The sequence below is a fragment of the Oncorhynchus mykiss genome, chromosome 27 (assembly GCF_057628025.1).
Source record: "Oncorhynchus mykiss isolate SJ-2025 chromosome 27, ASM5762802v1, whole genome shotgun sequence".
Taxonomy (NCBI): domain Eukaryota; kingdom Metazoa; phylum Chordata; class Actinopteri; order Salmoniformes; family Salmonidae; genus Oncorhynchus; species Oncorhynchus mykiss.
Window position 1 is genome coordinate 30,383,144 of NC_143048.1, and position 26,467 is coordinate 30,409,610.

Genomic DNA, 26,467 nt, shown 5'->3' on the forward strand with positions numbered 1-26,467 from the left:
TAGGAGAATTTACGTAGCAGGTTAGGTTAGCTGGGATAAGTTTAGAATAAAGGGCGTCATTGTAAATAAGAATTTGCTCTTAATTGACTTGCCTGGTTAGATAAAGGTTACACATAAGGGTTAGCTAAAATGCTATAGATTTTTAGATGTTTGCCGATTACGCCCACCCATCCTCTACTTTCCTTTCTGTCTAAAGTAACTAGACGATTAGTAGGTATCATACAGTGCATTTGGAAAGTATTCAGACCCCTTCCCTTTTTCCACATTTTGTTACGTTACAGCCATGTTCTAAAATTGATTAAATAAAATGTTTGCCTCATCAACCCCCATACCCAATACCCCATAATGACAAAGCGAAAACAGTTTTGTAGAAATATTTGCAAATTTTATTGAAAATAAAAGCTGTGCCTCCCACGTGGCACAGTGGTCTAAGGCACTGCATCTCAGCTGTGCCATTAGAGATTCTGGGTTCGCAGCCGGCCGTGACCGGGAGGCCCATGGGGAGGCGCACAATTTGCCCATTGTCGTCCAGGTTAGGGAGGGTTTGGCCGGCAGGATGTCCTTGTCTCATCGCGCACTAGTGACTCCTGTGGCGGGCCGGGTACAGTGCGTGCTGACACGGTTGCCAGGTGTATGGTGTTTCCTCCGATACATTGGTGCAGCTGGCTTCTGGATTGGATGGGCATTGTGTCAAGAAGCAGTTGGTTGGGTTGTTTCGGAGGACACATTCCTCTCCCGAGTCCGTATGGGAGTTGCAGCGATGAGACAAGACTGTAACTACTACCAATTGGATACCATGAAAAAGGGGTGAAAAATACATACAAAAAATACAGAAATACCTTATTGTCAACGTGAGTATATATAAGTATATAAGAGTACATAAGTATTCAAACACTTTGCTTTGAGTCTTGAAATTGATCTCAGGTGCATCCTGTTTCCATTGATTGTCATTTATATGTTTCTACAACTTGATTGGAGTCCATCTGTGGTAAATTTAATTGATTGTCTATATAAGGTCCCATGTTGACAGTGCATGTCAGAGCAAAAACCAAGCCATAAGGTTGTAGGAATTGTCCATTGAGCTCCGAGACAGGATTGTGTCGAGGTACAGAGCTGGGGAAGAGTACCAAAACATTCTGGAGCATTGAAGGTCCCCAAGAACACAATGCCCTCCATCATTCTTAAATGGAAGAAGTTTGAAACCACCAAGACTCTTCCAAGAGCTGGCCGCCTGGCCAAACTGAGCAATCGGGGGAGAAATGTCTTGGTCGGGGTGACCAAGAACCCGATGGTCACTCTGACAGAGCTCCAGAGTTTCTCTGTGAAGATGGGAGAAACTTCCAGATGGTCAACCATCTCTGCAGCACTCCACAAATCAGGCCTTTATGGTAGATTGGCCAGACGGAAGCCACTCCTCAGTGAAATGCACCTGACAGCCCACTTGGAGTTGGCCAAAAGGCACCTAAAGACTCTCAGACCATGAGAAACTAGATTTTTTATTCAACCTTTTCTTAACTAGGCAAGTCCGTTAAGAACAAATTCTTATTTACAATGACGGCCTACCCGGCCAAACCCTAACCCAGACAATGCTGGGCCAATTGTGCACTGCCCTATGGGACTCCCAATCACGGCCGGTTGTGATACAGCCTGGACTCTAACCAGGTCTGTAGTGACGCACCTAGCACTGAGATGCAGTGTCTTAGAGCGCTGTGCAACTTCATCTGGTCAGGTGAAACCAAGATTGAACTCTTTGGCCTGAATGCCATGTGTCACATCTAGAGGAAACCTGGCCGTGGGGATGTTTTTCAGCGGCAGGGACTGGGAGACTTCAACAAATTACTGAGTTAAGTGTCTGAATACTTATGTAAATGTAATATTTCTGTTTTTAATTTGGAATACATTTGCAAAATGTCTAAAAACCTATTTTTCCTTTGTCATTATGGGTTATTGTGTGTAGATTAATGGGGGGGGGGGGGGGGGACAATTTAATCAATTTTAGAATAAGGCAGTAACGAAACACAATTTTGAAAAAGTCAAGGGATCTGAATACTTTCCAAATGCATTGTATGTCTTGAAGGTGCTCGGAAATACGTAAAGTATGTTTCGTATGGCTCTGAGGCCAGGCTGCACTGGTACATGCTGGAACTATCAGGTGTTCTGAGTGTTTCTCCATAATCTCCGAAGTCTTCTCCTTCAATTGATACCATGCCTATGTATACCCATCTCATATTTGCTATGATTTTATCATTTACATTTGTGTGTCCTTATAGGTAAAACATCCTGGAGGCTATGAATGAATGAATGGATTAAGGATTTAGGATTGTGGTGGCAGTAACATTTCAGAGGAAGTTCTCACCAGAACATTGGATTCCTGAATAACTGAGTCAAATTCCAGGGTGTGGATTATTGTCCCTCTGGTTTGTGTTCCCAATTTAAATGTTATAAGCATTTGAATGGAATCACCTGGCCATGCAATCCAATGACACATTATAAACGCTAAAAATTATGCTTACATAACATATTCGTTTTTTCTAAACAATAAATTATTGTGGGGTGGGGTGGGGTTATTGAACTATAAACTAAGAAACGAATAAGCTTTTAACAGACTGATTTCTATCTTTTCATTTGAATGAGACGCACGTGCTCTGCAATAAAAACGAAATAGTACATTAGGACACCCCTAGAACCGCATCTTCAGACACTTCCCTCGGAAGTTACCTGCCACTGAATCTAGTAATCTGCCCAATTAGCTGATTCGCTTTCCATACATCAACTTCTGTTGATCCTTCCCTTTATTTTGCAGAGCCCACTTTCAGACACTCCATGTATGACTCCACTGAATTGACATTCACGATACCTGGAAAATAAAACGGCTTTCAACACAGACACACCGGTATCTAAACAATTCAGAACAGCGTTGCAGAACAGAACAACAAAGTATCTTCCAACGTTATATTTGAATGACAAAACGTCAAATTGCAAGATTTTGCTTAATTTGAGCGGAACCTTGAACTTTCGCAGTTCATAAAACTTCAGAGGACAGACTGTACCATTTGAACGCGCTAGAGGGGCGTGTCGTACAACTCCAAGCCATACAAGTCCCGCCTCTGTGTGGATCCTGGAAGAGATTTGGGGATATAAAATGAAGGAACTCTGGCATGCAGCACTTTTGAGTTCATATTATGAACGTCATCAGCTTCATGCCACATTAATTAGACTCATAGTGTATTCTAATCACTCAAAAACAAGCGAGAGCGTTTGTGTCTCACTGCAACCTCAAAATAATTCCTCACCCGGTCTCTTTGGCACTTCTGTCTGAAGCGCGAACCTCACAGCGCAGCCATGGCCGGCGACGATCAGCGGGCGCTACAGTATGAACAAACTTTGGTAAGTTAACTTGTTGCCACTTCAACTTCACTTCGTTACAAAGCGACAGCGGTGTGTGTTGTCCGTCGTTGCCTGTTTTAACGTCAAGAACGGGTTCAAAGTCTTAGGCCCGCACATAGGGTAGCTGAGAAGCGCTCTACCCCTGTTCTCTTTAAAGGAGTTGAGTGTTCCTCACCTAACGCCTGGGCTGGGTAGATTAAGTTTGGTCAAATGAGAGGTCACGACATGCTTATGACAGGTTTATTATGTCACTCTGACAGTTGGTCAAAGAAATAGTATTTTAAAACTGCATGTACATACAGTAAAGACCGTTCTTGTCAGGCGTTATTTTGAAATCACATCTGGATCTGGCCAGAACAATGCTCTCTCTCTCTCTCTCTCTCTCTCTCGCTCTCTCCATCGCCAACGCTTAATGCATAGGCTACACTAGGTGTACATAGTAGGAGTAGTAGCGATCTATTCCGTGCACGAGTAACTGTTGTTCTTATCTTCATACAAACAATACAGTAGTCAGTGCACCTATGTGCCTAGTGCGATTGTGTGCGTGTGTCTATATGCCTAGTGCGATTGTGTGCGTGTGTTGGTTGCATCGACATGTTCGACCCAACAATGGGTAACTTTATTGTTCCGTGGTGGTGGTGGTGGATGGAGAGCCATAATGCAAGGAGATTAACACGTGAAATATGAATATATTAATGAATTATGACCTGTTCTAGGGAAGTGAGTGTCGATATAGTTTCGAATAGGTTATTTGACACGTTCTCCTCTGATAGGGGCTCAACGGGTGGTCATCACCAGCACACCTGAGGCGAAATGTTTATTAATGGATGCTGCACATATCTGAGCCCTTTCACCACTTTGTTTAAGCTATATAACCAGTGGAGTGCTTTGCCCGGGTGCACTGCTTTGAATAGAAATCAAATGCGTCCTTTGCTGCTGATTGGTATGGAAACCAACAACCCCCATTCGCACTGTGGTCCACCTAAGCCTATTATATGGCCCCCGGATTGAATGAGTGAAGTGGATCGAGGGCAAAAAGTGGTTGTCAGCCATGCTTGATGATGTTTCCCGTGAAATGTAACCATAACAGCGCTAACATATATTTTGCATAAAAGCACTGACGGGTCATTTTTTTTTACCCCAAAATGATAATGATTGTAAACAGACAGTCAGTCAATCAAGCAGTAACACCTTTTGTAACACAGGTAAATGGTTTAAATTTCCCCAAAATAAGCATTTATTTGAAAATGTTCGCACTTTTATAGTCAACTTGTTGTGTTTCTGTGATACTCAAAGGCTGAGAAATGGTAAATTAAACTAATCTGACATACCGATATTTAGGCGCTGGTGCCATCAGACTTTTAGCTCCAACTTTGGAATGCAATGGGGTATCAACTCGTCAATTAATTGACAATTGAGAATTTTTAGGGACACGTATGCAGTAGGTGCGAAACCTGATTACGGCGTCCACTCATGGTGCTCAGAATGACATAAATCACATTTAAATTATGGTTATTCATCTTAACATGCAACTCGAGGATGCGACGCATGCGTCCTTCTTACCGAATTCCAATGCGCACTTTGACGAAGTTAGAACAACTGCCACATTTACTTTCCCTCAGCCAACAAGACCAGCAACGAACAGCAAAATCGCTAGCCTACGTCAATCTAATATCCCCCATAGTAAAGTTGACCTATTCTATTGATCATCTTTTCGTTCTGTGCGAGAAAGACATAGCCTATTCTAAACAGACTCTGGGAATGATAGATCCCAAAGTCATAAAACCAGTAGGCCTAGGCTACATGCGCACAAGGCAGTAGGCTGAGCACAAATGTTTTCGTTCCATAATGCAATTGGGGGGAAACTGTTGTCAAAAGCACACATGCTAGCGGTTTCATGTGATAGAGATGAAAATATCCATTATAAATGTAGAAATAGAGGAGATCTAAACATGCACCAACTAGCATGGGTTGCTAATATGACTAGGATTGTAACTTTGGCTACAGGACAATCAAACGAAGTTGATTTGAAAACCAATGAGAGAAATAGGCTACTGGTTTCAATGGCATATGGAAGTCTCCACTTTGCCTCCACGTTTCTGTGGTCGGATTTGACTTTGAAGCATGCTAAGACATGCATCATAATATGAAGTGAAATGTTCAGGTTTAAAACAATTATGTTTTCAAAATGCATACTGCCTCCAGCTCATTGCAAAGTGGTGTGACGTGCTGAAGCCTAACTAGCATTGCCTATATGCACTTGAATGTTGAATGGGAAGCATGCTTCAATTACCAGTTGAGAAATAAAAATATATATTTTTAATCGTGTCCAACTGGCGATCAAAACTGTTTTTAACACCCTATCGCATTTATAATTGTTTTGTAGTGACTGGGCTTATAGATGCACGTTTTACAATGGGATATTTGAGAAGCTGTAGCTCTATCAGGCACATTTTTGGCTTATAGGTTCTGTGTTTGTATGCTGTGTTCGTGTGATAAACATAACGATCAACGAAAATACACATGCACCAATTTAATTATAGTAATTATGCAAATGAGTGTATAGACCAACAAGCATGACCGGTCAATTATATTTACATCATCAGGTTTTTCCGTCAATGGATAGGCTGAAAAGCATTATTTTGCAATGGGTTTTATTATCTTCGACAATTGGCCGGCGCCATTTTTATTTATCGGCTTAAAGAAACATTTCTGTCAAAAGCCGGCTATTACCGCCTAACGCAAGCCCTGCAACTCAGTTCCAATTGCATTTGAAAGATGAGACTCTTGGTATGGTATGAAGACATCGACTGGAAGCTAAATGTGACCAATCGGCTCGATTCAGTCTTTTCTAGCAAAATGTGAAATGGTGTTTTTTACATTGGATAAAAGTAGAGACTCAGCGCTAGAAAATGGTATATCATACACTACAGTTGAGGAACAATGGGAAAGTAATTCTGCTTTGAAAATTGATAAACTTGTAACCTCACTTTGACAAAATGGCCTTTGAATGTTTCGGTACACCTACTGGAGAGCTCTTCTTTGTCTACACCCATTCAGCATTGTTCACATCCTCTTAAGCTTTAGCCCTACCCATTTCTTTAAGGATTCGTATGTGAGGCCGAGGAGAAGGGTTGTTCCGAGCGTTCTGTCCTAACAGCAGACAAGCACCCAAGCTAACATTGGCTAGCTTGCTAGCTACTTCCAAAAATAAATGAAAGAACAGCTCACTCTGACCATTTTACTCGCCCTAGCAGAGCTTGTTAGGCTGCTTTTATGTTATCCAGAGCTTTGGTGACTGCAACTGTGCTGCTGGCAACAATTTAATTATGCTTTTTTCCCAATGTTTACTGACACCGGCCATATTCAACAGGTGTTGAGCGTTCATAAATTAGTTATTCTGCGCTCTAGCACACTTAGATGAGAGTGCTCTGAAATCGGAGTAGATAGCCAGAGCGAATTTACCAGCTACATCTATCAACAGTTGCTGCAGTGACATCATGAACATTCTATTGAAATGGTTACTTGCATAGTGGAGTCTTTTGTTAAGACATGTAGCTAGCTAAACAATAAATCATAATCCCAAGTTTTGACGTTACTACCCTGCATGAATAACCAACCAGGTTCAATATTAGCTAGCTAACATTAGTCTATAACTAGCAAAGCAAATGGCTCTAAGATACAAACATTTTTACTACACAGATCATAGGCGTAATGTTAGCTAGTGAGCCAGCCAGTTAACGTTAGCTAGCTAGCTAACAGTACACTTTAACTTGAAATGAAAACAACTTTCTGGCCAAAATAAGAAACATGTAATATCTGAAAATTTAGCTAGCTAGACTATCTTACCTGTATACATGGATGGCTGCTTCTCCCTCTCTGTCATGGATGCCATGGTTTCCCTTAGTTTGAAGATGTAATCCGGAGACATGTGTTTTCTCCATTCCCTTAGCTATCATACTCTAAATCCACAGATTTCAAAACTTGGTCCTCCAGAATGTGGAGAGCAACACCTATACAGTTATACAGTTCTACTATGTGATATCTTAAAAAAAAAAACAACGTTAGAAAGGATTACTTACTCATACTGACCAGATCAAATAGACAGAAGCGTGCTACATAGCAGACCAATCCGAACTCATCTCTCTGCATGTCTGCATGTCCAGCCTATTCATTATCTCAGCCAAGCATGGCTAGCAGGAAGGTTGCTGACTTTTTCTATAGCTAAACCAACTAGGCTCATAATTTAACAATTTCATTCGTATTTACAGATGGCATACAAGTTTGTTATTAAATAACATTAAAATTCACATGTTCCAGAAGGCATTTCTGCCCAAAAATGCATTTTACAAAAAACATTTTTACGTCCAAATGGCTTTCCTGTGAAGTAGTGATATGTCTAGTTTCCTGAAACGAGTCACAAATATGAATTTACATTTGTATAGTGGCTGTCACGCCCGACAGGGGCCACATCTGTGGTCCATATCAACCTCTGTGCCAAATGTGGTGCTTTTTATCACAGTTTACTATTGAGACCAGATTTTCAGTTTAGCCATGCACCACTAGTATTCAAAATATATATATTTTTTATTCCTCCATATTAACACAGAAATCACGGTAAATAGTGTTTTTGTTGTTGTTGTCTGTAACTAATTGCATGACAGTCCTAACATTTCAGAAGGATAAAAATGGTTTTGAAATTGACATTTTTGACCGACTTGGGATAAAAATGTACCCCTGTCCGCGCTTTTAAGGTTAAAGTATCTCCGCTTAACTTTAAAGTATCTCACTAATGTCTAGTGGGCTACACATTAGCGCAGATACTTTAAATCAAGGGTTCTTAATCTTTTTCAGCCTGGAACCCAAATGAGAAATTCTGTGTTTTCCTGGGACCCAAGCTTAGGAACATATGCAACTATACGTAAATATTGGTACATTTTATTGCCCTTATGCCTAAAACAAATGCAATATAGACAAAAACAAATAACAATGAAATGAAATAGCCTTATAAATAGCTAGTCATGTTAATTTTCCCTCATTAAACATTCTTACATATCTGTCTAGGTTGGAACTGTTGCTGTTAAAATTCAATAAATAATTTTAATTCTGAATTGGAACAAATTGATTGATCATATCACACAGATGCATAACAGAACAGACACGCAGGCTTTTTGATAGTGCAACCTTAAGTAACAGTACGGATGAAGATGAAAAATGATCAGGCCTACTGTCTGTACATCTTACTGTAGACATTCTTGTTGAAAACAAGTCTAGGATGGAACTGTTGCTGTTAAAAAACAAGTAATTATATTTATTGATCTGGAATAAACTGATTGAAGCAAGATGCTTTTTGAGGCAAACCCACACACAGTTCTGGGTTGCTCATCTACAGCAGGAATCTGTCTCCTGACTGGCTGAGAAAGCAGTAGATGTTCTGATCCAGTTTGGCACCACATACCTATGTCAGTCAAGGTTCTCAACTCCGTATTACTTAAAAAGCAAGTACAGAAACAGTGTCAATGCTGAGCATGACCTCCGGGTTGTACTGTCAAAAACTGAGCCCAGAATAGACCTGCTTGTTGAAAACTTCAACCAGCCACACACCTCTCATTAGGACTGTGTGTGTTTTCTGGTCTACATCCGTGTGATTGTTTTTTTAAATATGTTTTTTTAATTTAAATGTAACCTTTATTTAACTAGGCAAGTCAGTTAAGAACAAATCATTATTTACAGTGACGGACTACCCCGGCCAAACCTGGACGACGCTGGGATAATTGTGCGCCGCCCTATGGGACTCCCAGTCACGGACGGATGTGATACAGCCTGGATCAATCAGTTTATTTCAGTTTAGAATAAACAATTATGACTTGTATTTTAACAGGAACAGCTCCAACCTAAACTTTATTTAAACAATTTCTACAGTGAGATGTACAGTAGGCCTGATCATTTTTCATCTTCATCCGTACTGTTACTTGGGGTTGCACTAACTTACTTTTCCACTGTCGAAGCACTGTTTCCTGAATCCCTGTTTCCTGAAACCCTGTTTCCTGAAGCCCTGTTTCCTGAAGCCCTGTTTCCTGAAGCCCTGTTTCCTGAAGCCCTGTTTCCTGAATCCCTGTTTCCTGAAGCCCTGTTTCCTGAAGCCCTGTTTCCTGAAGCCCTGTTTCCTGAAGCCCTGCTTCCTGAATCACTGTTACCTGAAGCATTCTGCCCTGTTCTGAAAGAACTCCCTCTGTATACCACCATGCTGTGGATGTTTGGTCAGGACTTGTCGTTATATGCATTTGTTAGTTTTGATTGACTCATTACTAAGCACTTCCCCGCACAAAGCACATTGAGGGAGCTCCTCGTTAATTCTCAAAGTTTATATGAAAGCGAGAAACTTATTGGTGTATTGGCTTTTCATGACGATTGAACTCAGTCAGAACTTGTTGCTAGCATGAGTCCATTTGGCGAATGGGAATGACAAGTCAGTGGCTGACAGCGCATCATCTGCTGTTGAACGACAGCGCTGCAGCGTGTGTCGTGGAGTGATCTTCAAGATAACTCCAGAAAACAAAATCTGGTAAACCGCGAAGCACACGGGCATCTCCCTCTCCCTCTCCCGCAGTTGCCAAACTGAGCAGAGAGGTCACTGAACAGAGACCGCAGTTGCACTCAAATCAATCCATTAAATAATTATACATTTACTCTGACACTTCTCAACACACCATTAACAGGTGCGCGACCCAAACCCATACTTTAAGAAAGGCTGCTTTAAATGTAAAGGCCCATTGAAGTGTGCAACTGTAACTTCTGAAAAGAAGAGTTGGGCCTGTTTTTCTTCTATTTAAAGTTTATTTTTACTGAGACCTCGCCCTCGCTGTTAAGCTGTGTGTGTGTGTGAATGTGAGGGAGATTACACAATGAGCTGCCCTCTGATTCAGCGCTGGGCACTCTGTCACCCTTGCGGGGTCTCCAACAGGCTCTCTATGAGCTCCAATCTCTGAGGAGTCACTGAACCGATTCATTTTCCAGTCTCTCTGTCTCTGTCTCTCTCTCTCTCTCTTTTTTCTCACTGACTTCCTCTCTCTATTCCCCTGGTCTTTAGCTACACCGTGACACTGTTCCTTTGTGCCACATTGGCAGCGGCTGTGGTTGTGTGGGCATCGTATGTGGGGTAGAACTGAAAGAGACTACTGTAGCTATATCAGAAAGACTAGTTCCACACCACCACACCACAACAAACAGCTATAAGAAACAAACCAGCTGTCCCACATACAGTACCAGTCAAAAGTTTGGACACATCTACTCATTCAAGGGTTTTTCTTTATTTTTTACTATTTTCTACATTGTAGAATAATAGTGAAGACATCAAAGTATGAAATAGCACATATGGAATCATGTAGTAACCAACAGTGTTAAACAAATCAAAATATATTTTTGATTCTTCAAAGTAGCCACCCATTGCCTAGCTAACAGCTTTGCACACTCTTGGCATTCTCTGAACCAGCTTCTTGAGGAATGCTTTTCCAACAGTCTTGAAGGAGTTCCCACATATGCTGAGCACTTGTTGGCTGCTTTTTTTTCACTCTGCGGTCCAACTCATCCCAAACCATCTCAATTGGGTTGAGGTTGGGTGATTGTGGAGGCCAGGTCATCTGATGCAGCACTCTTCTTCTTGGTCAAATAGCCCTTACACAGCCTGGAGGTGTGTTGGGTCATTGTCCTGTTGAAAAACAACTAATAGTCCCACTAAGGGCAAACCAGATAGGATGGCGTATCCCTGCAGAATAATGTGGTAGCCATGCTGGTTAAGTGTACCATGAATTCTAAATAAATCACTGACAGTGTCACGAGCAAAGCATCCCCGCACCATCACACCTCCTCCTCCATACTTCACGTGGGAACCATAAATGCAGAGATCATCTGTTCACCTTCTCTGCGTCTCACAAAGACACGTCGTTTGGAACAAAAATCTCAAATTTGGACTCATCAGACCAAAGTACAGATTTCCACCAGTCAAATGCCCATTGCTCGTGTTTCTTGGCCCAAGCAAGTCTCTTATTCTTATTAGTGTTCTTTAGTAGGGGTTTCTTTGCAGCAATTCGACCATGAAAGTCTGATTCACACATTCTCCTCTGACCAGTTGATGTTGAGATGTGACCTTTGTCTTAATGATGGACTCGTTTCTCTTTGCTTATTTGAGCTGTTCTTGCCATAATATGGACTTGGTCTTTTACCAAATAGGGCTATATTCTGTATACCACCTGTACCATGTCACAACACAACTGATTGGCTCAAACGCATTAAGAAGGAAAGAAATTCCACAAATGAACTTCTAACAAGGCACACTTGTTAATTGAAATGCATTCCAGGTGACTACCTCATGAAGCTGGTTGAGGGAATGCCATGAGTGTGCAAAGCTGTCATCAAGGCAAAGGGTGGCTACTTTGAAGAATCTCAAATCTCAAATATATACAGTGCCTTGCGAAAGTATTCGGCCCCCTTGAACTTTGCGACCTTTTGCCACATTTCAGGCTTCAAACATAAAGATATAAAACTGTATTTTTTGGTGAAGAATCAACAACAAGTGGGACACAATCATGAAGTGGAACGACATTTATTGGATATTTCAAACTTTTTTAACAAATCAAAAACTGAAAAATTGGGCGTGCAAAATTATTCAGCCCCCTTAAGTTAATACTTTGTAGCGCCACCTTTTGCTGCGTTTACAGCTGTAAGTCGCTTGGGGTATGTCTCTATCAGTTTTGCACATCGAGAGACTGACATTTTTTCCCTTTCCTCCTTGCAAAACAGCTCGAGCTCAGTGAGGTTGGATGGAGAGCATTTGTGAACAGCAGTTTTCAGTTCTTTCCACAGATTCTCGATTGGATTCAGGTCTGGACTTTGACTTGGCCATTCTAACACCTGGATATGTTTATTTTTGAACCATTCCATTGTAGATTTTGCTTTATGTTTTGGATCATTGTCTTGTTGGAAGACAAATCTCCGTCAGGTTTTCTTCCAGAATGGTCCTGTATTTGGCTCCATCCATCTTCCCATCAATTTGATGGCTCCATCCATCTTCCCTGTCCCTGTTGAAGAAAAGCAGGCCCAAACCATGATGCTGCCACCACCATGTTTGACAGTGGGGATGGTGTGTTCAGGGTGATGAGCTGTGTTGCTTTTACGCCAAACATAACGTTTTGCATTGTTGCCAAAAAGTTAAATTTTGGTTTCATCTGACCAGAGCACCTTCTTCCACATGTTTGGTGTGTCTCCCAGGTGGCTTGTGGCAAACTTTAAACAACACTTTTTATGGATATCTTTAAGAAATTGCTTTTTTCTTGGCACTCTTCCATAAAGGCCAGATGTGTGCAATATACGACTGCTTTTTGTCCTATGGACAGAGTCTCCCACCTCAGCTGTAGATCTCTGCAGTTCATCCAGCGTGATCATGGGCCTCTTGGCTGCATCTCTGATCAGTCTTCTCCTTGTATGAGCTGAAAGTTTAGAGGGACGGCCAGGTCTTGGTAGATTTGCAGTGGTCTGATACTCCTTCCATTTCAATATTATCGCTTGCACAGTGCTCCTTGGGATGTTTAAAGCTTGGGAAATATTTTTGTATCCAAATCCGGCTTTAAACTTCTTCACAACAGTATCTCGGACCTGCCTGGTGTGTTCCTTGTTCTTCATGATGCTCTCTGCGCTTTTAACGGACCTCTGAGACTATCAAAGTGCAGGTGCATTTATACAGAGACTTGATTACACACAGGTGGATTTTATTTATCATCATTAGTCATTTAGGTCAACATTGGATCATTCAGAGATCCTCATTGAACTTCTGGAGAGAGTTTGCTGCACTGAAAGTAAAGGGGCTGAATAATTTTGCACGCCCAATTTTTCAGTTTTTGATTTGTTAAAAAAGTTTGAAATATCCAATAAATGTCGTTCCACTTCATGATTGTGTCCCACTTGTTGTTGATTCTTCACAAAAAAATACAGTTTTATATGTTTATGTTTGAAGCCTGAAATGTGGCAAAAGGTCGCAAAGTTCAAGGGGGCCGAATACTTTCGCAAGGCACTGTATTCTCCAATGTAGAAAATAGTACAAATAAAGAAAAAAACTGTAATGAGTAGGTATGTCAACTTTTGACTGGTACTGTACATTGAGTATTGTATGTCACCCTTTATGTAGTAAGACTTTGCTTATAAATTATTGTGAATCAGCTATGATATAGATTCAATAAAGGAATGCTTATGAAGACTATATGCGTGTTCTATATACGTTTTGGTTCATTTAAAGTGGGACTATCACCGACAGAAGAAAATGGTGATGAACAGGTTGGCCCTCAGCTGTCTACCCCTCCATTTAGTGCATGGCATTCTGCCATACTTGTTTTTTGCCTCACCCCCCCCCCCCCCCCCTCCCCCCTCTATCACCTTGTCTCTTTGAATTCCAGGTACCATCCCTCTCTATCCTCTTGTGACATCTCACACAGTCCACTCTCAATCTTCCTGACTCCTCTCAGTCATACAAATGCACGTGCGTGCACACACACACACACACACACACACACACACACACACACACACACACACACACACACACACACACACACACACACACACTCTTCTCTCTCTGTCTTGCTCTCACACTGTCACTTTCACAGCAGTTTCTTTGGCCCACTTTGACCTGCATCTTTTAATGTGACTATTGGCTAGCTCCAGCTCAGGGCCTATCCATAAAGAATAAGTGGAAGTCCAAGCGCTCCGGCGTTCGGGATGAACGGGACAAATGGGGCATTAGTGTGTTTAGCCCGCAGGAGACGCAATGTCCCTGGACATCCCTAAATGTTTGTTGTCCCTCTCCGACCCCCGACCCCCCCCCCCCTGTCTGTTTTCCCACTGTATTCTTCGGATGTTCGCTATTCCGAAGTAGGCCACAGGGGACTACAGCGCTAGTGTTCTGAGGCATGTGATTTTTTTTATTTTGGAACGCTGTTACATTCTGCTCGTGTCATTACCCCTGCAACGCCCCCTCGTTCCCAGGAGTCTTAATTCATTGATTTTCCTGTTCTTTATTTCTCTCCTCCCTCGCGCCCTTCCTCTGTGTCCCTCGTTTACAGACAGCAGATTGTCAGGGCCTGTTCTCTCTGGCTGGGTTTAATGGCTTGTTGTTATTGTGGGGCTCATGGCTCGACCTGGCTAATGGGCTGTGGTTGGGAGTGTGTGTGTGGGTTGGTGAGAGAGTATACCCCTGTGTGTGTGTTTGTTCAGGTAATGAATCGTCACACAACCCTGATAGAGGCTTAGAGCCTGATGGCTCATAGCTTGTGAGGAGGTGTCTTTTTTTGTGTGCGTGTAGAGGAAATTGTTCAGTTTGTCAGATAAGAGCTCTTAGAGCTGATGGATAAAGCAGGACTGAGCCACAGGACAACCCTGGGCCACGCTGACTGATGTTTGATCTTTAGCGCTGAGCAATAGAGCTGTCGTATAGCTGTCGTATAACTGTCATAGCTAATCACAAACTGACAGGCCACTTTGGAACTTTGCATGGCTGCAGATGTGGAGGAGGTGTGAGAGAGGTCATTGTGATTTGTACATGACTTAAATTTAATTAATTCAATGAAATAACTTCTATGCTCGCTTCGAGGCAAGCAACACTGAAGCATGCATGAGAGTATCCGCTGTTCTGGACGACTGTGTGACGACACGCTCACTGGACGACACGATCTCCGTAGCTGATGTGAGTAAGACCTTTAAACAGGTAAACATGTAGAAGGCCACAGGACCAGACACATTACCCCGACGTGTACCCCCGAGCATGCGCTGACCAACTGGCAAGTGTCTTCTCTGACATTTTCAACCTCTCCCTGACTGAGTCTGTAATACCAACATGCTTCAAGCAAACCACCATAGTCCCTGTGCCCAGGAACACTAAGGTAACCTGCCTAAATCACTACCGACCCGTAGCACTCACTTCTGTAGCCATGAAGTGCTTTGAAAGGCTGGTCATGGCTCCCATCAACACCATTATCCCAGAAACCCTAGACCTCACTCCAATTTGCATTCCACCCCAACAGATCCACAGATGATGCAATCTCTATTGCACTCCACACTGCCCTTTCCCACCTGGACAAAAGGAACACCTATGTGAGAACTCTATTAATTGACTACAGCTCTGCGTTCAACACCATAGTGCTCTCAAAGCTCATCAATAAGCTAAGTACCCTGGGACTAAACACCCCCCTCTGCAACTGGACCCTGGACTTCCTGATGGGCCGCCCCCAGGTGGTAAGGGTAGGTAACAACACATCTGCCACGCTGATCCTCAAAACTGGGGCCCGTCAGGGGTGCGTGTGCAGTCCCCTCCTGTACTCCCTGTTCACTCATGACTGTAGGCACGACTCCAACACCATCATTAAGTTTTCTGACGACACAACAGTGGTAGGCCTGAACACCGACAACTATGAGACAGCCTATAAGAAGGAGGCAACAGACCTGTCCGTGTGGTGCCATGATAATAACCTCTCCCTCAACATGATCAAGACAAAAGAGATGATTGTGGACTACAGGAAAAGGAGGACCGAGCATGCCCCATTCTCATCGAAGGGGCTGTAATGAAGCAGGTTGAGAGCTTCAAGTTCCTTGGTGTCCACATCACCAACAAACTATCATGGTCCAAACACACCAAGACAATCGTGAAGAGGGCACCACATAGCCTATTCCCCCTCAAGAGACTGAACATATTTGGCATGGGTCCTCAGATCCTCAAAGTTCTACAGCTGCAGCATCAAGAGCATCCTGACTGGTTGCATCACTGCCTGGTATGGCAACTGCTCGGCCTCCGACCGCAAGGCAATACAGAGGGTAGTGCGTACGGCCCAGTACAACACTGGGGCCAAGCTTCCTACCATCCAGGACCTCTACAGTTGAAGTTGGAAGTTTACATACACCATAGCCAAATACATTTAAACTCAGTTTTTCACAATTCCTGACATTTAGTCCTAGTAAAAATTCCCTGTCTTAGGTCAGTTAGGATCACCACTTTATTTTAAGAATGTGAAATGTCAGAATAATAGTAGAGTGATTTATTTCAGCTGTTATTTATTTCATCACATTCCCAGTGGGTCAGAAGTTTACATACACTCAATTAGTATTTGGTAGCATTGCCTTTAAATTGTTTAACTTGGGTCAAACGTTTCGGGTAGCCTTCCACAAGCTTCCCACAATAAGTTGGGTGAATGTTGGCCCATTCCTCCTGACAGAGCTGGTGTTGCTGAGTCAGGTTTGTAGGCCTCCTTGCTCGCACATTTGTTTTCAGTTCTGCCCACACATTTTCTGTAGGATAGAGGTCAGGGCTTTGTGATGACCACTCCAATACCTTGAGTTTGTTGTCCTTAAGCCATTTTGCCACAACTTTGGAAGTATGCTTGGGGTCATTGTCCATTTGGAAGACCCATTTGCAATCAAGCTTTAACTTCCTGACTGATGTCTTGAGATATTGCTTCAATATATACACATCATTTTCCTGCCTCATGACGCCATCTATTTTGTGAAGTGCACCAGTCCCTCTTGCAGCAATGCCGGCTGCAAGAGCGTTTTCCCATGGTGTTTATACTTGCGTACTATTGTTTGTACAGATGAACATGGTACTGTAACGGTCTTCTTCCTCCTCTGACAAGGGGTAGTGGGAAGGATCGGAGGACCAATGCGCAGCGTGGTAAGTGTCCATATTTAAAAAAAAAAAAATTGAACACTGAACAAAAACAACAAAGTGAACTAACGAAACCGAAACAGTTCTGTCTGGTGCAGAATACAAACACTCACACGGAAAATAATCACCCACCACTCAAAAGTGAAACCAGGCTACCTATGTATGGTTCTGAATCAGGGACAACGATTAACAGCTGCCTCTGATTGAGAACCACACCAGGCCAAACACAGAAATCCCAAATTATAGAAAAAGGATCATAGAATGCCCACCCCAACTCACGCCCTGACCATACTAAAACAAGGACAAAACAAAGGAACTAAGGTCAGAACGTGACAGTACCCCCCCCCCCCCCCAAAGGTGTGGACCCCGGCCGCCAAACCTGAACCTATAGGGGAGGGTCTGGGTGGGCGTCTGTCCGCGGTGGCGGCTCTGGCAGCTCCTGGCTGACGGGCGGCTCTGGCAGCTCTTGACTGACGGACGGCTCTGGCAGCTCCTGACTGACGGGAGACTCTGGCAGCTCTGGGCAGGAGGAAGACTCTGGCAGCACTGGACAGGCGGGAGCACCTGTAAGGAGGAGACGGAGAGACAGCCTGGTGCGCGGGGCTGCCACCGGAGGGCTCGTGCGTGGAGAAGGCACCGGATAGACGGGACAGTGGAGGCGCACTGGAGGTCTCGAGCACCGAGCCTGCCCAACCCTACCTGGCTGAATGCTCCCCGTAGGCAGGCCAGTGCGGCGAGGTGGAATAGCCCGCACTGGGCTGTGCTGGCGAACCGGGGACACCATGCGTAGGGCTGGTGCCATGTACCCCGGCCAGAGGAGACGCACTGGAGACCAGATGCGCTGAGCCGGCTTCATAGCACCTGGCTCGATGCCCACTCTAGCCCGGCCGATACGAGGCGCTGCTATGTACCGCACCGGGCTATGCCTGCGCACCAGGGACACCTTGCGCCTCACGGCATAACACGGTACCTGCCCGGTCCACCTCTCTCCACGTTAAGCACGGGGAGTGTGCTCAGGTCTCGTACCTGACTTAGCCACACTCCCTGTGTGCTCCCGCCAATACATTTTTGGGGCTGCGTCTTGTCCCAGCCGCACTGCCGTGCTGCCTCCTCATACCACTGCCTCTCGGCTCCAGCTCTGCCTTGGGGCAGCGATATTCTCCCGGCTGTACCCAGGGTCCTTTGCCATCCAAGATCTCCTCCCAAGTCCAGGAGTCTTGAACCCGCTGCTCCTGGGTACCACGTTGCTTGGTCTGGTTGTGGTGGGTGATTCTGTAACGGTCTTCTTCCTCCTCTAACGAGGAGTAGTAGGAAGGATCGGAGGACCAATGCGCAGAGTGGTAAGTGTCCATATTTTTAATAAAGAAATTGACCACTGAACAAAAACAAAAAAGTGAACGAACGAAACCGAAACAGTTCTGTCTGGTGCAGAATACAAACACTCACACAGAAAATAATCACCCACCACTCAAAAGTGAAACCAGGCTACCTATGTATGGTTCTCAATCAGGGACAATGATTGACAGCTGCCTCTGATTGAGAACCATACCAGGCCAAACACAGAAATCCCAAATTATAGAAAAAGGAACATAGACTGCCCACCCCAACTCACGCCCTGACCATACTAAAACAAGGACAAAACAAAGGAACTAAGGTCAGAACCGGACAGGTACAGGTACCTTCAGGCGTTTGGAAATTGCTCCCACATAGTCACTAACTCTACCTACATGTACGTATTACCTCAATTACCTCGACTAACCGGTGCCCCCGCACATTGACTCTGTACCAGTATCCCCTCTCTTTAATTATTTGTTATTTATTTACTTATCTATATTTTACTTAACACTTATTTTTCTTAACTGCATTGTTGGTTAAGGGCTTGTAAGTAAGCATTTTACAGTAAGATATACACCTGTTGTATTCGGTGCATGTGACAAATAAAATGTGATTTGATTTATGTCTAGTGACAACCAAGGTATATGTACATTCAGAATAAATCAAGGGATTGTTGATGTTTGTGTAAATATTATAATGGTGACCCATGGATTTATAGGAAGTGAGCGGAACGAAGTGTTGAAATCTAGTGTGTGTGTCTGTGTCTGTGTCTGCGTGTGTGTGTCTGGCTGTGGAACAAGGTCATTTGTAACCGAGTGGTCTTTGTCTGCTGGTCCTTTCTTTGGTAATCTGGCTTTATGTAGCCGCCAGCTTGTTTGATGTCAGCTCCTACAGCCATAATGGAATTTTACCTCTGTATCCCTTTTTCTTTGTCACTCTTCCCCTCTCTTTAACTATCACTACATCATTCCTTCTCATTAAATGATGGTGTTTTGTCTTGTTGTCAACACGTGTGTTTACTGCCAGGAGAAAGGGAACCTTGCATAAATGTGTTAATAAGGCAATAGAGGATTCCAGATAAGATCAAAAGCCAATCCAGCTTTACAAAAGGTGACCCTGTTTACAAATGAGCAGGGAATTTCCATGTAAAAGGACCCACGAGCACCAACTTGAAGTTCATAGGAGCATGTCAAATGAGCAGGGCTTTTCCATGTAAAAGGACCCACGAGCACCAACTTGAAGTTCATAGGAGCATGTCAAATGAGCAGGGCTTTTCCATGTAAAAGGACCCAACCAACTTGAAGTTCATAGGAGCATGTCAAATGAGCAGGGAATTTCCATGTAAAAGGACCCACGAGCACCAACTTGAAGTTCATAGGAGCATGTCAAATGAGCAGGGCTTTTCCATGTAAAAGGACCCACGAGCACCAACTTGAAGTTCATAGGAGCATGTCAAATGAAAGCGCATGTAAATTAAGGCGCATGTATCTTTTTTTTAACCTTTTCTAGGGTAGCACATTTTGGGGAATATTCAAAGGTGGAAACGTTCCATGGGAATTAACGGGAATAAATGGGAATTAACGGGAATTACCGTGAATATATGGGAATTAATGTAAATATATGCACATTAATATTAATACTGTTTAAATGTAGATGTTTTTTGCATTGGATATATTTACCATATCATATGGAGACAGAAACAAATATTTTACCTTATCATAAGTAGACATAATTGCAAATGATAAAATCCTTCCAATAGAGAAAAAAACTTTAGTTACAAATTGAACCTTAATTAAATGAGTTGACTCTTCACATTGGATGATTTCACTGAACAACAAAAGGGAATATTGAATGATCCCCAATGATCCATTGCATCTCCCAAAAACGTTTTCAACATACATCTGTAAAATGCTATTCCAGGAACTAAAGCTTTGGTTGTCTTCCTCTCAGGTTCCATGTATTCTCCCTGGACCTCCTCAATGTCCACCTGTTGAACATCAGACTCTCAGGCCTCATCTTCACTGTTACTTTACAACCTTTTTGAGGATGGTTCGTTATCAGGCTCAAACAGCCTAAAATTTGCCTTTATGGCCACCAATTTTTCAACCCTTGTATTGGTCAGCCTGTTGCTTGCTTTGGTGTGTGTGTTGCCAAACAAGGACCAGTTGCACCCTGAGGCGGCTGATGTTGGTGGGATTTGGAGGATGATGGTGGCAACAGGGGAAGAGCCTCAGATCCGCAAAGTCCCTTCCACCAGGTGGCTGATGAGATATGTTGGCACGACTGCCATATTGTATCTCCATCTCAAAGCCCTTACTTGGAAATATACTTCGCCAGAACCTTGCCCTCATCCAGACCAAGGTGGCGAGACACAGTAGTGATGACACCATAGACCTTGCTGATCTCTGCACCAGACAGGATGCTCTTGCCAGCATACATACTCCTCTGCTTGGAGCAACAGTGAAGTGGGCAGGGCAGTACAGATTTCTTCTCTTACATCTGCAAGCAGATTCTGAACATCAGACAGGATGGCATTGTCTCCCTCAATCCGTGCAATGGCTACTGCTATAGGTTTCAGGAGTTTCAGGCTGCTTACCACTCTCCCAAAATACATCATCCAGGAGGATCCTCTTGATGGGGCTGTTCATATCGGCAGACTGTGATATGGCCATTTCTTGGAGAGACTCCTTCCCCTCCAGGAGACTGTCAAACATGATGACAACACCACCCCAACGGGTGTTGCTGGGCAGCTTCAATGTGGTGCTCTTATTTATCTCACTTTGCTTGGTGAGGTAGAGTGCTGCTAAAACTTGACCCTTCACATACCTAACCATTTCCTTGGCTCTCTTGTAGAGTGTATCCATTGTTTTCAGTGTCATGATGTCCTTGAGGAGCAGATTCAATGCATGCCAATGGGTGTGATGTGAGGGTAGGACTCGTCCACTTTAGACCAAGCAGCCTTCATGTTGCAGCATTGTCTGTCACCAGTGCAAATACCTTCTGTGGTCCAAGGTCGTTGATGACTGCCTTCAGCTCATCTGCAATGTAGAGACCAATGTGTCTGTTATCCCTTGTGTCTGTGCTCTTGTAGAATACTGGTTGAGGGGTGGAGATGATGTAGTTAATTATTCCTTGCCCACAAACATTTGACCACCCATCAGAGATGATTGCAATACAGTCTGCTTTCTCTATGATTTGCTTGACCTTCACTTGAACTCTGTTGAACTTTGCATCCAGCAAATGAGTAGATAAAGCATGTCTGGTTGGAGGGGTGAATGCTGGGCGAAGAGCATTCAGAAATCTCTTCCAATACACATTGGCTGTGAGCATCAGAGGTGAACCAGTTGCATACAGTGGTTGCTCCACTACAAGTTTTCCGATTATGCTACAGTATTTAGAGGTAATTTGTGACCCGATTCAGGAAACTAGGCATATGTCGCAAGTCATGACTTCACAGGAGAGCATTTTCAACGTAAAAAAATATATTTGATCAGAAATGCCTTCTCGAACTTGTGAACTTTCACATGCCTTAATATCAATCTTGTATGTCGTCTGTAAATACAAATAAAATTGTTAATTTACGAGCCTAGTTGGTTAAGCTACAGAAATAGACAGCAGCCTTCCCATTAGCCATGATTGACTGAGATGATGAGTGGGCTGGACATGCCTGATAGACGAGTTTGGATTGGTCTGCGGTGTTGCATCATGTGTCTATAAAATGAGCTGCTCTTCATGCGTAAATAATCCTTTCTACTGCAGTTTTTTCGAAATATGTTATGTTAGCCATGGAGAACTGCAAATATGCTGCTACTGCTCTCAACAACATTGCTGCCCTGAATTTATCAGGCGCTATTGACCAAAAGTCAGTGGCAAAACGTTGTAATGGACTTCTTTCTGGACGACGATCGATGCAATGCTGACTCTCTCATTTCAAAACACGTTTTGAATACTGTTTGTCTGTCTTCCTGCTCTAAATGGAAACCGTTTCATTGAGTGCTAAGGCAATCATTCTTTCTAGTGTGGTTGATGTGCTTAAAGTTAGAGAATGACCAATATGCATAATTTTACAGCAGATACCGATTCAAAAAATGTTGTGGGGTGGGGGGCGTCAAGGAGGCGGAAGGCCAATATTCAATGTCATAAAATTGTAACATTTTATAAACTTTCTCAGAAAGCCATGTATGCATCAATTTTAAAATCAAATAATACCTATAACTTTTTTTTACCAATCTAACTATATAACATAATGTTCATGTTATTTGAATGGTAAATCTCTTGATAAACTAGGCACAGTTGAAGTCGGAAGTTTACATACACTTAGGTTGTAGTCATTAAAACTTGTTTTTCAACCCTTCCACAAATTTCTTGTTGACAAACTATAGTTTTGGCAAGTCGGTTAGGACATCTACTTTGTGCATGACACAAGTAAGTTTTCCAACAATTGTTTACAGATTATTTCACTTATAATTCACTGTTTCACAATTCCAGTGGGTCAGAAGTGTACATACACTAAGTTGACAGTGCCTTTACACAGCTTGGAAAATTCCAGAAAATGATTTCATGGCTTTAGAAGCTTCTTATAGGCTAATTGACATCATTTGAGTCAATTGGAGGTGTACCTGTGGATGTATTTCAAGGCCTACCTTCAAACTCAACTCCTCTTTGCTTGACATCATGGGAAAATCAAAAGAAATCAGCCAAGACCTCAGAAAAAAATTATAGTCTGGTTCATCCTTGGAAGCAATTTCCAAACGCCTGAAGCTACCACTTACATCTGTACAAACAATAGTACGCAAGTATAAACACCATGGGACCACGGAGCCGTCATACTGCTCAGGAAGGAGAAATCAAGTGCAAATCAATCCCAGGACAACAGCAAAGGACCTTGTGAAGATGCTGGAGGAAACAGGTACAAAAGTATCTATATCCACAGTAAAACGAGTCCTATATTGTCATAACCTGAAAGGCCGCTCAGCAAGGAAGAAGCCACTGCTCCAAAACCGCCAGAAAAAAATCCAGACTACGGTTTGCAATTGCACATGGGGACAAAGATCATACTTTTTGGAGAAATGTCCTCTGGTCTGATGAAACAAAAATAGAACTGTTTAGCCATAATGATCATCGTTATGTTTGGAGGAAAAAGGGGGAGGCTTGCAAGCCGAAGAACACCATCCCAATCGTGAAGCACGGGGGTGGCAGCATCATGTTGTGGGGGTGCTTTGCTGCAGGAGGGACTGGTGCACTTCACAAAATAGATGGCATCATGAGAACGGAAAATGATGTGGATATATTGAAGCAACATCTCAAGACATCAGTCGGGAAGTTAAAGCTTGGTCGCAAATGGGTCTTCCAAATGGACAATGATGATGGACAAACCCCATACTTCCAAAGTTGTGGTAAAATGGCTTAAGGACAACAAAGTCAAGGTATTGGAGTGGCCATCATGAAGCACTTACCTTAACATTATAAAAAAAATTGTGGTCAGAACTACAGGTCGACCAATTTTGATTTTTCAACGCTGATACCGATACCGATTATTGGAGGACCAAAAAAGCTGATACCTATTAATCGGCCGATTTATAATATATATATTTTTTGAAATAATGACAATTACAACAATACTGAATGAACACTTAATTTAACTTAATATAATACATAAATAAAATCTATTTAGCCTCAAGTAAATAATGAAACATGTTCAATTTGGTTTAAATAATGCAAAAACAAAGTGTTGGAGAAGAAAGTAAAAGTGCAATATGTGCTATGTAAGAAAACTAACGTTTCAGTTCCTTGCTCAGAACATGAGTACTAATGAAAGCTGGTGGTTCCTTTTAACATGAGTCTTCAATATTCCCAGGTAAGAAGTTTTAGGTTGTATTTGAACCAGGAACACATCGACAACAGCCACCCTCGAAGCAGCATTACCCATGCAGAGCAAGGGAAACAACCACAGGTCCAGAGCGAGTGACGTTTGAAACGCTATTAGTGTGTGCTAGCTAGCTAGCCATTTCACATTGGTTACACCAGCCTCATCTCGGGACTTGATAGGCTTGAAGTCATAAACAGCACAATGCTTGACACACAACGAAGAGCTGCTGGCAAAACGCACAAATGTACTGTTTGAATGAATACGCGCTTGTTTCTGCCAACCACCACTCAGTCAGATACTTAGATGCTCAGTCAGATTATATGCAACTAGGCCAATTGTGCGTCGCCCCACGGACCTCCCGGTTGCGACAGAGCCTGGGCGCGAACCCAGGGTCTCTGGTGGCACAGCTGCCGCTGCAGTACAGCGCCCTTAACCACTGCGCCACCCGGGAGGCAATCTCCCCTTAATTTGAGATGTGAGAACACACGCGCTGATCTACAGCTTTTTTGGTCCATAAACATGCAGGAAGATTCTAAGGTAGCTAAACCTATTGCCAAACTTTATTTTGGCATTTTATAACACTTTCCCTATTATGACAATCATCTAATCCGAATATCAACTGTCAATTTATGGATTAGATTGTGGCCGGTCAGATCTGCACACCAGTAAATAGCAAACGTTACACCGCAGGTCAGATGGCTCGTTGCCAAAAATGTATCATCTTCAAAATGATAACATGCTAATGTTAGCTAGCTACATTGGCTATTAGCTCCTAGCTGATATCTCTTAACACCATGTTTATTTAGCCAGCTAGCTAGCATAGTAGCTAATATACAGTAACTAGCTAGCTAACATCACAGATGAAAGGGTTATCGTAATCTTTGCTAGAAGGTCACATAGCTGTCTGCTTAGCTAGCTTGCTTATTGCATGCATGTCTGGGCACGTCCACACATGCCTTATTTGTGAATTAATTAAACAAATATTTGCAACAGGAGTTTGATTTTGGTCACTGTCAATTAATCAATTTTTCAATACAGCACATTTCTGTTGGAGAATGAGCTAGCTTGCTGCTGCTGGTTTTCCCAGCTTGACATTCTTCTGCATTGTTTAGTTCTCGTGGCTCAGGTGGTGATTGGAGGCTGGCATAGCAGCAGCTTTGCTATTGTCAAAGCCGATAGAGAAGGGGCGAATGTGTGTGTCGTAGAAGTTTGTTACATGGAGAGGGCATTGTGTGAGGCTGGCCCTTCCTCTTCTTGTCCCAGTGACACCACAGTGTCAACTATCCTGTTGTCTATCTTTGGGCAAGTGTCACCCAAGTGTGTCACCAAGACACACACACACACACACACACAGCTTTGAGGATGTGACCCATCATCTCTATCTCCCAGCAGTCCTGTGACCAAACAAATAAAAAGTCAGTGTTTCCATGCACAGCCCAATCCTGTGACACAGGAAGAACTAGCCTTCATCAATTGTGGAGCCATTTTGATATCAGAAGAAAAAGGGTGTTGCTGACGCATGCCAGATCTTACAATGCCTGAATAGATATTTTCCCTATCATCTAACCACATCATGTTATAGAAATCTAGTGCCCGACGGCACAACTATCGGTTGATATATGCAACGTCTGAGAAAGGGAACGCAACCAAACTTTTCAGTGAACAATTGTGACATGTTCACAGATGTCTTACTATGACATCATCATGGAATCCATGCAAGACATCACATTTTTTTTTATTTTTATGACATCTTCATGGAATCCATATAGATGCGATAAAGAGGTTAATGGAACTCGACCAAAACAATGGAAATGCCATGGAAACGTGTGGGGGGTTAAGATGCCTTGGGGGAAAGATCCCAAATCTCCTCATTGCCCCCCAGCAAAGTTGGTCTACATTTAGACTATTGTTTATGTGTATTTCACACTATGTTGAGTATTTTTTACATTTGAGTAATTTAGCAGACACTCCAGAGTTACAGTAGCGAATGCATACGTTTTCGTACTGGTCGCCCGTGGGAGTCAAACCCACAACCTTGGCATTGCAGGTGCCATGCTCTACTAACTGAGCCACACAGGAAAAGGTGAATACAGGGAACACAAATGATTAGAATCATTAGAGAATGCACTCTCAACTCTAATGTAATGATGTTCTCTCATCTTGGATTTGTAAGG

General features: G+C 43.0%; 1 protein-coding gene across 2 annotated transcripts in view; it reads left to right on the forward strand.

Annotated features, from left to right (window-relative positions):
• The first annotated feature begins 2,808 nt into the window (after positions 1 to 2,808).
• Positions 2,809 to 26,467, forward strand: part of LOC110507925 (chloride channel protein 2) — a 214,799-nt gene continuing 191,140 nt past the window's right edge. For both annotated transcript variants that reach the window (XM_036964661.2, XM_036964662.2), the window contains exon 1: positions 2,809 to 3,387. In XM_036964661.2, the coding sequence (XP_036820556.1) occupies positions 3,343 to 3,387 (45 nt within the window). In that variant the 5' untranslated portion in view covers positions 2,809 to 3,342. The remainder of the gene's footprint in view (positions 3,388 to 26,467) is intronic.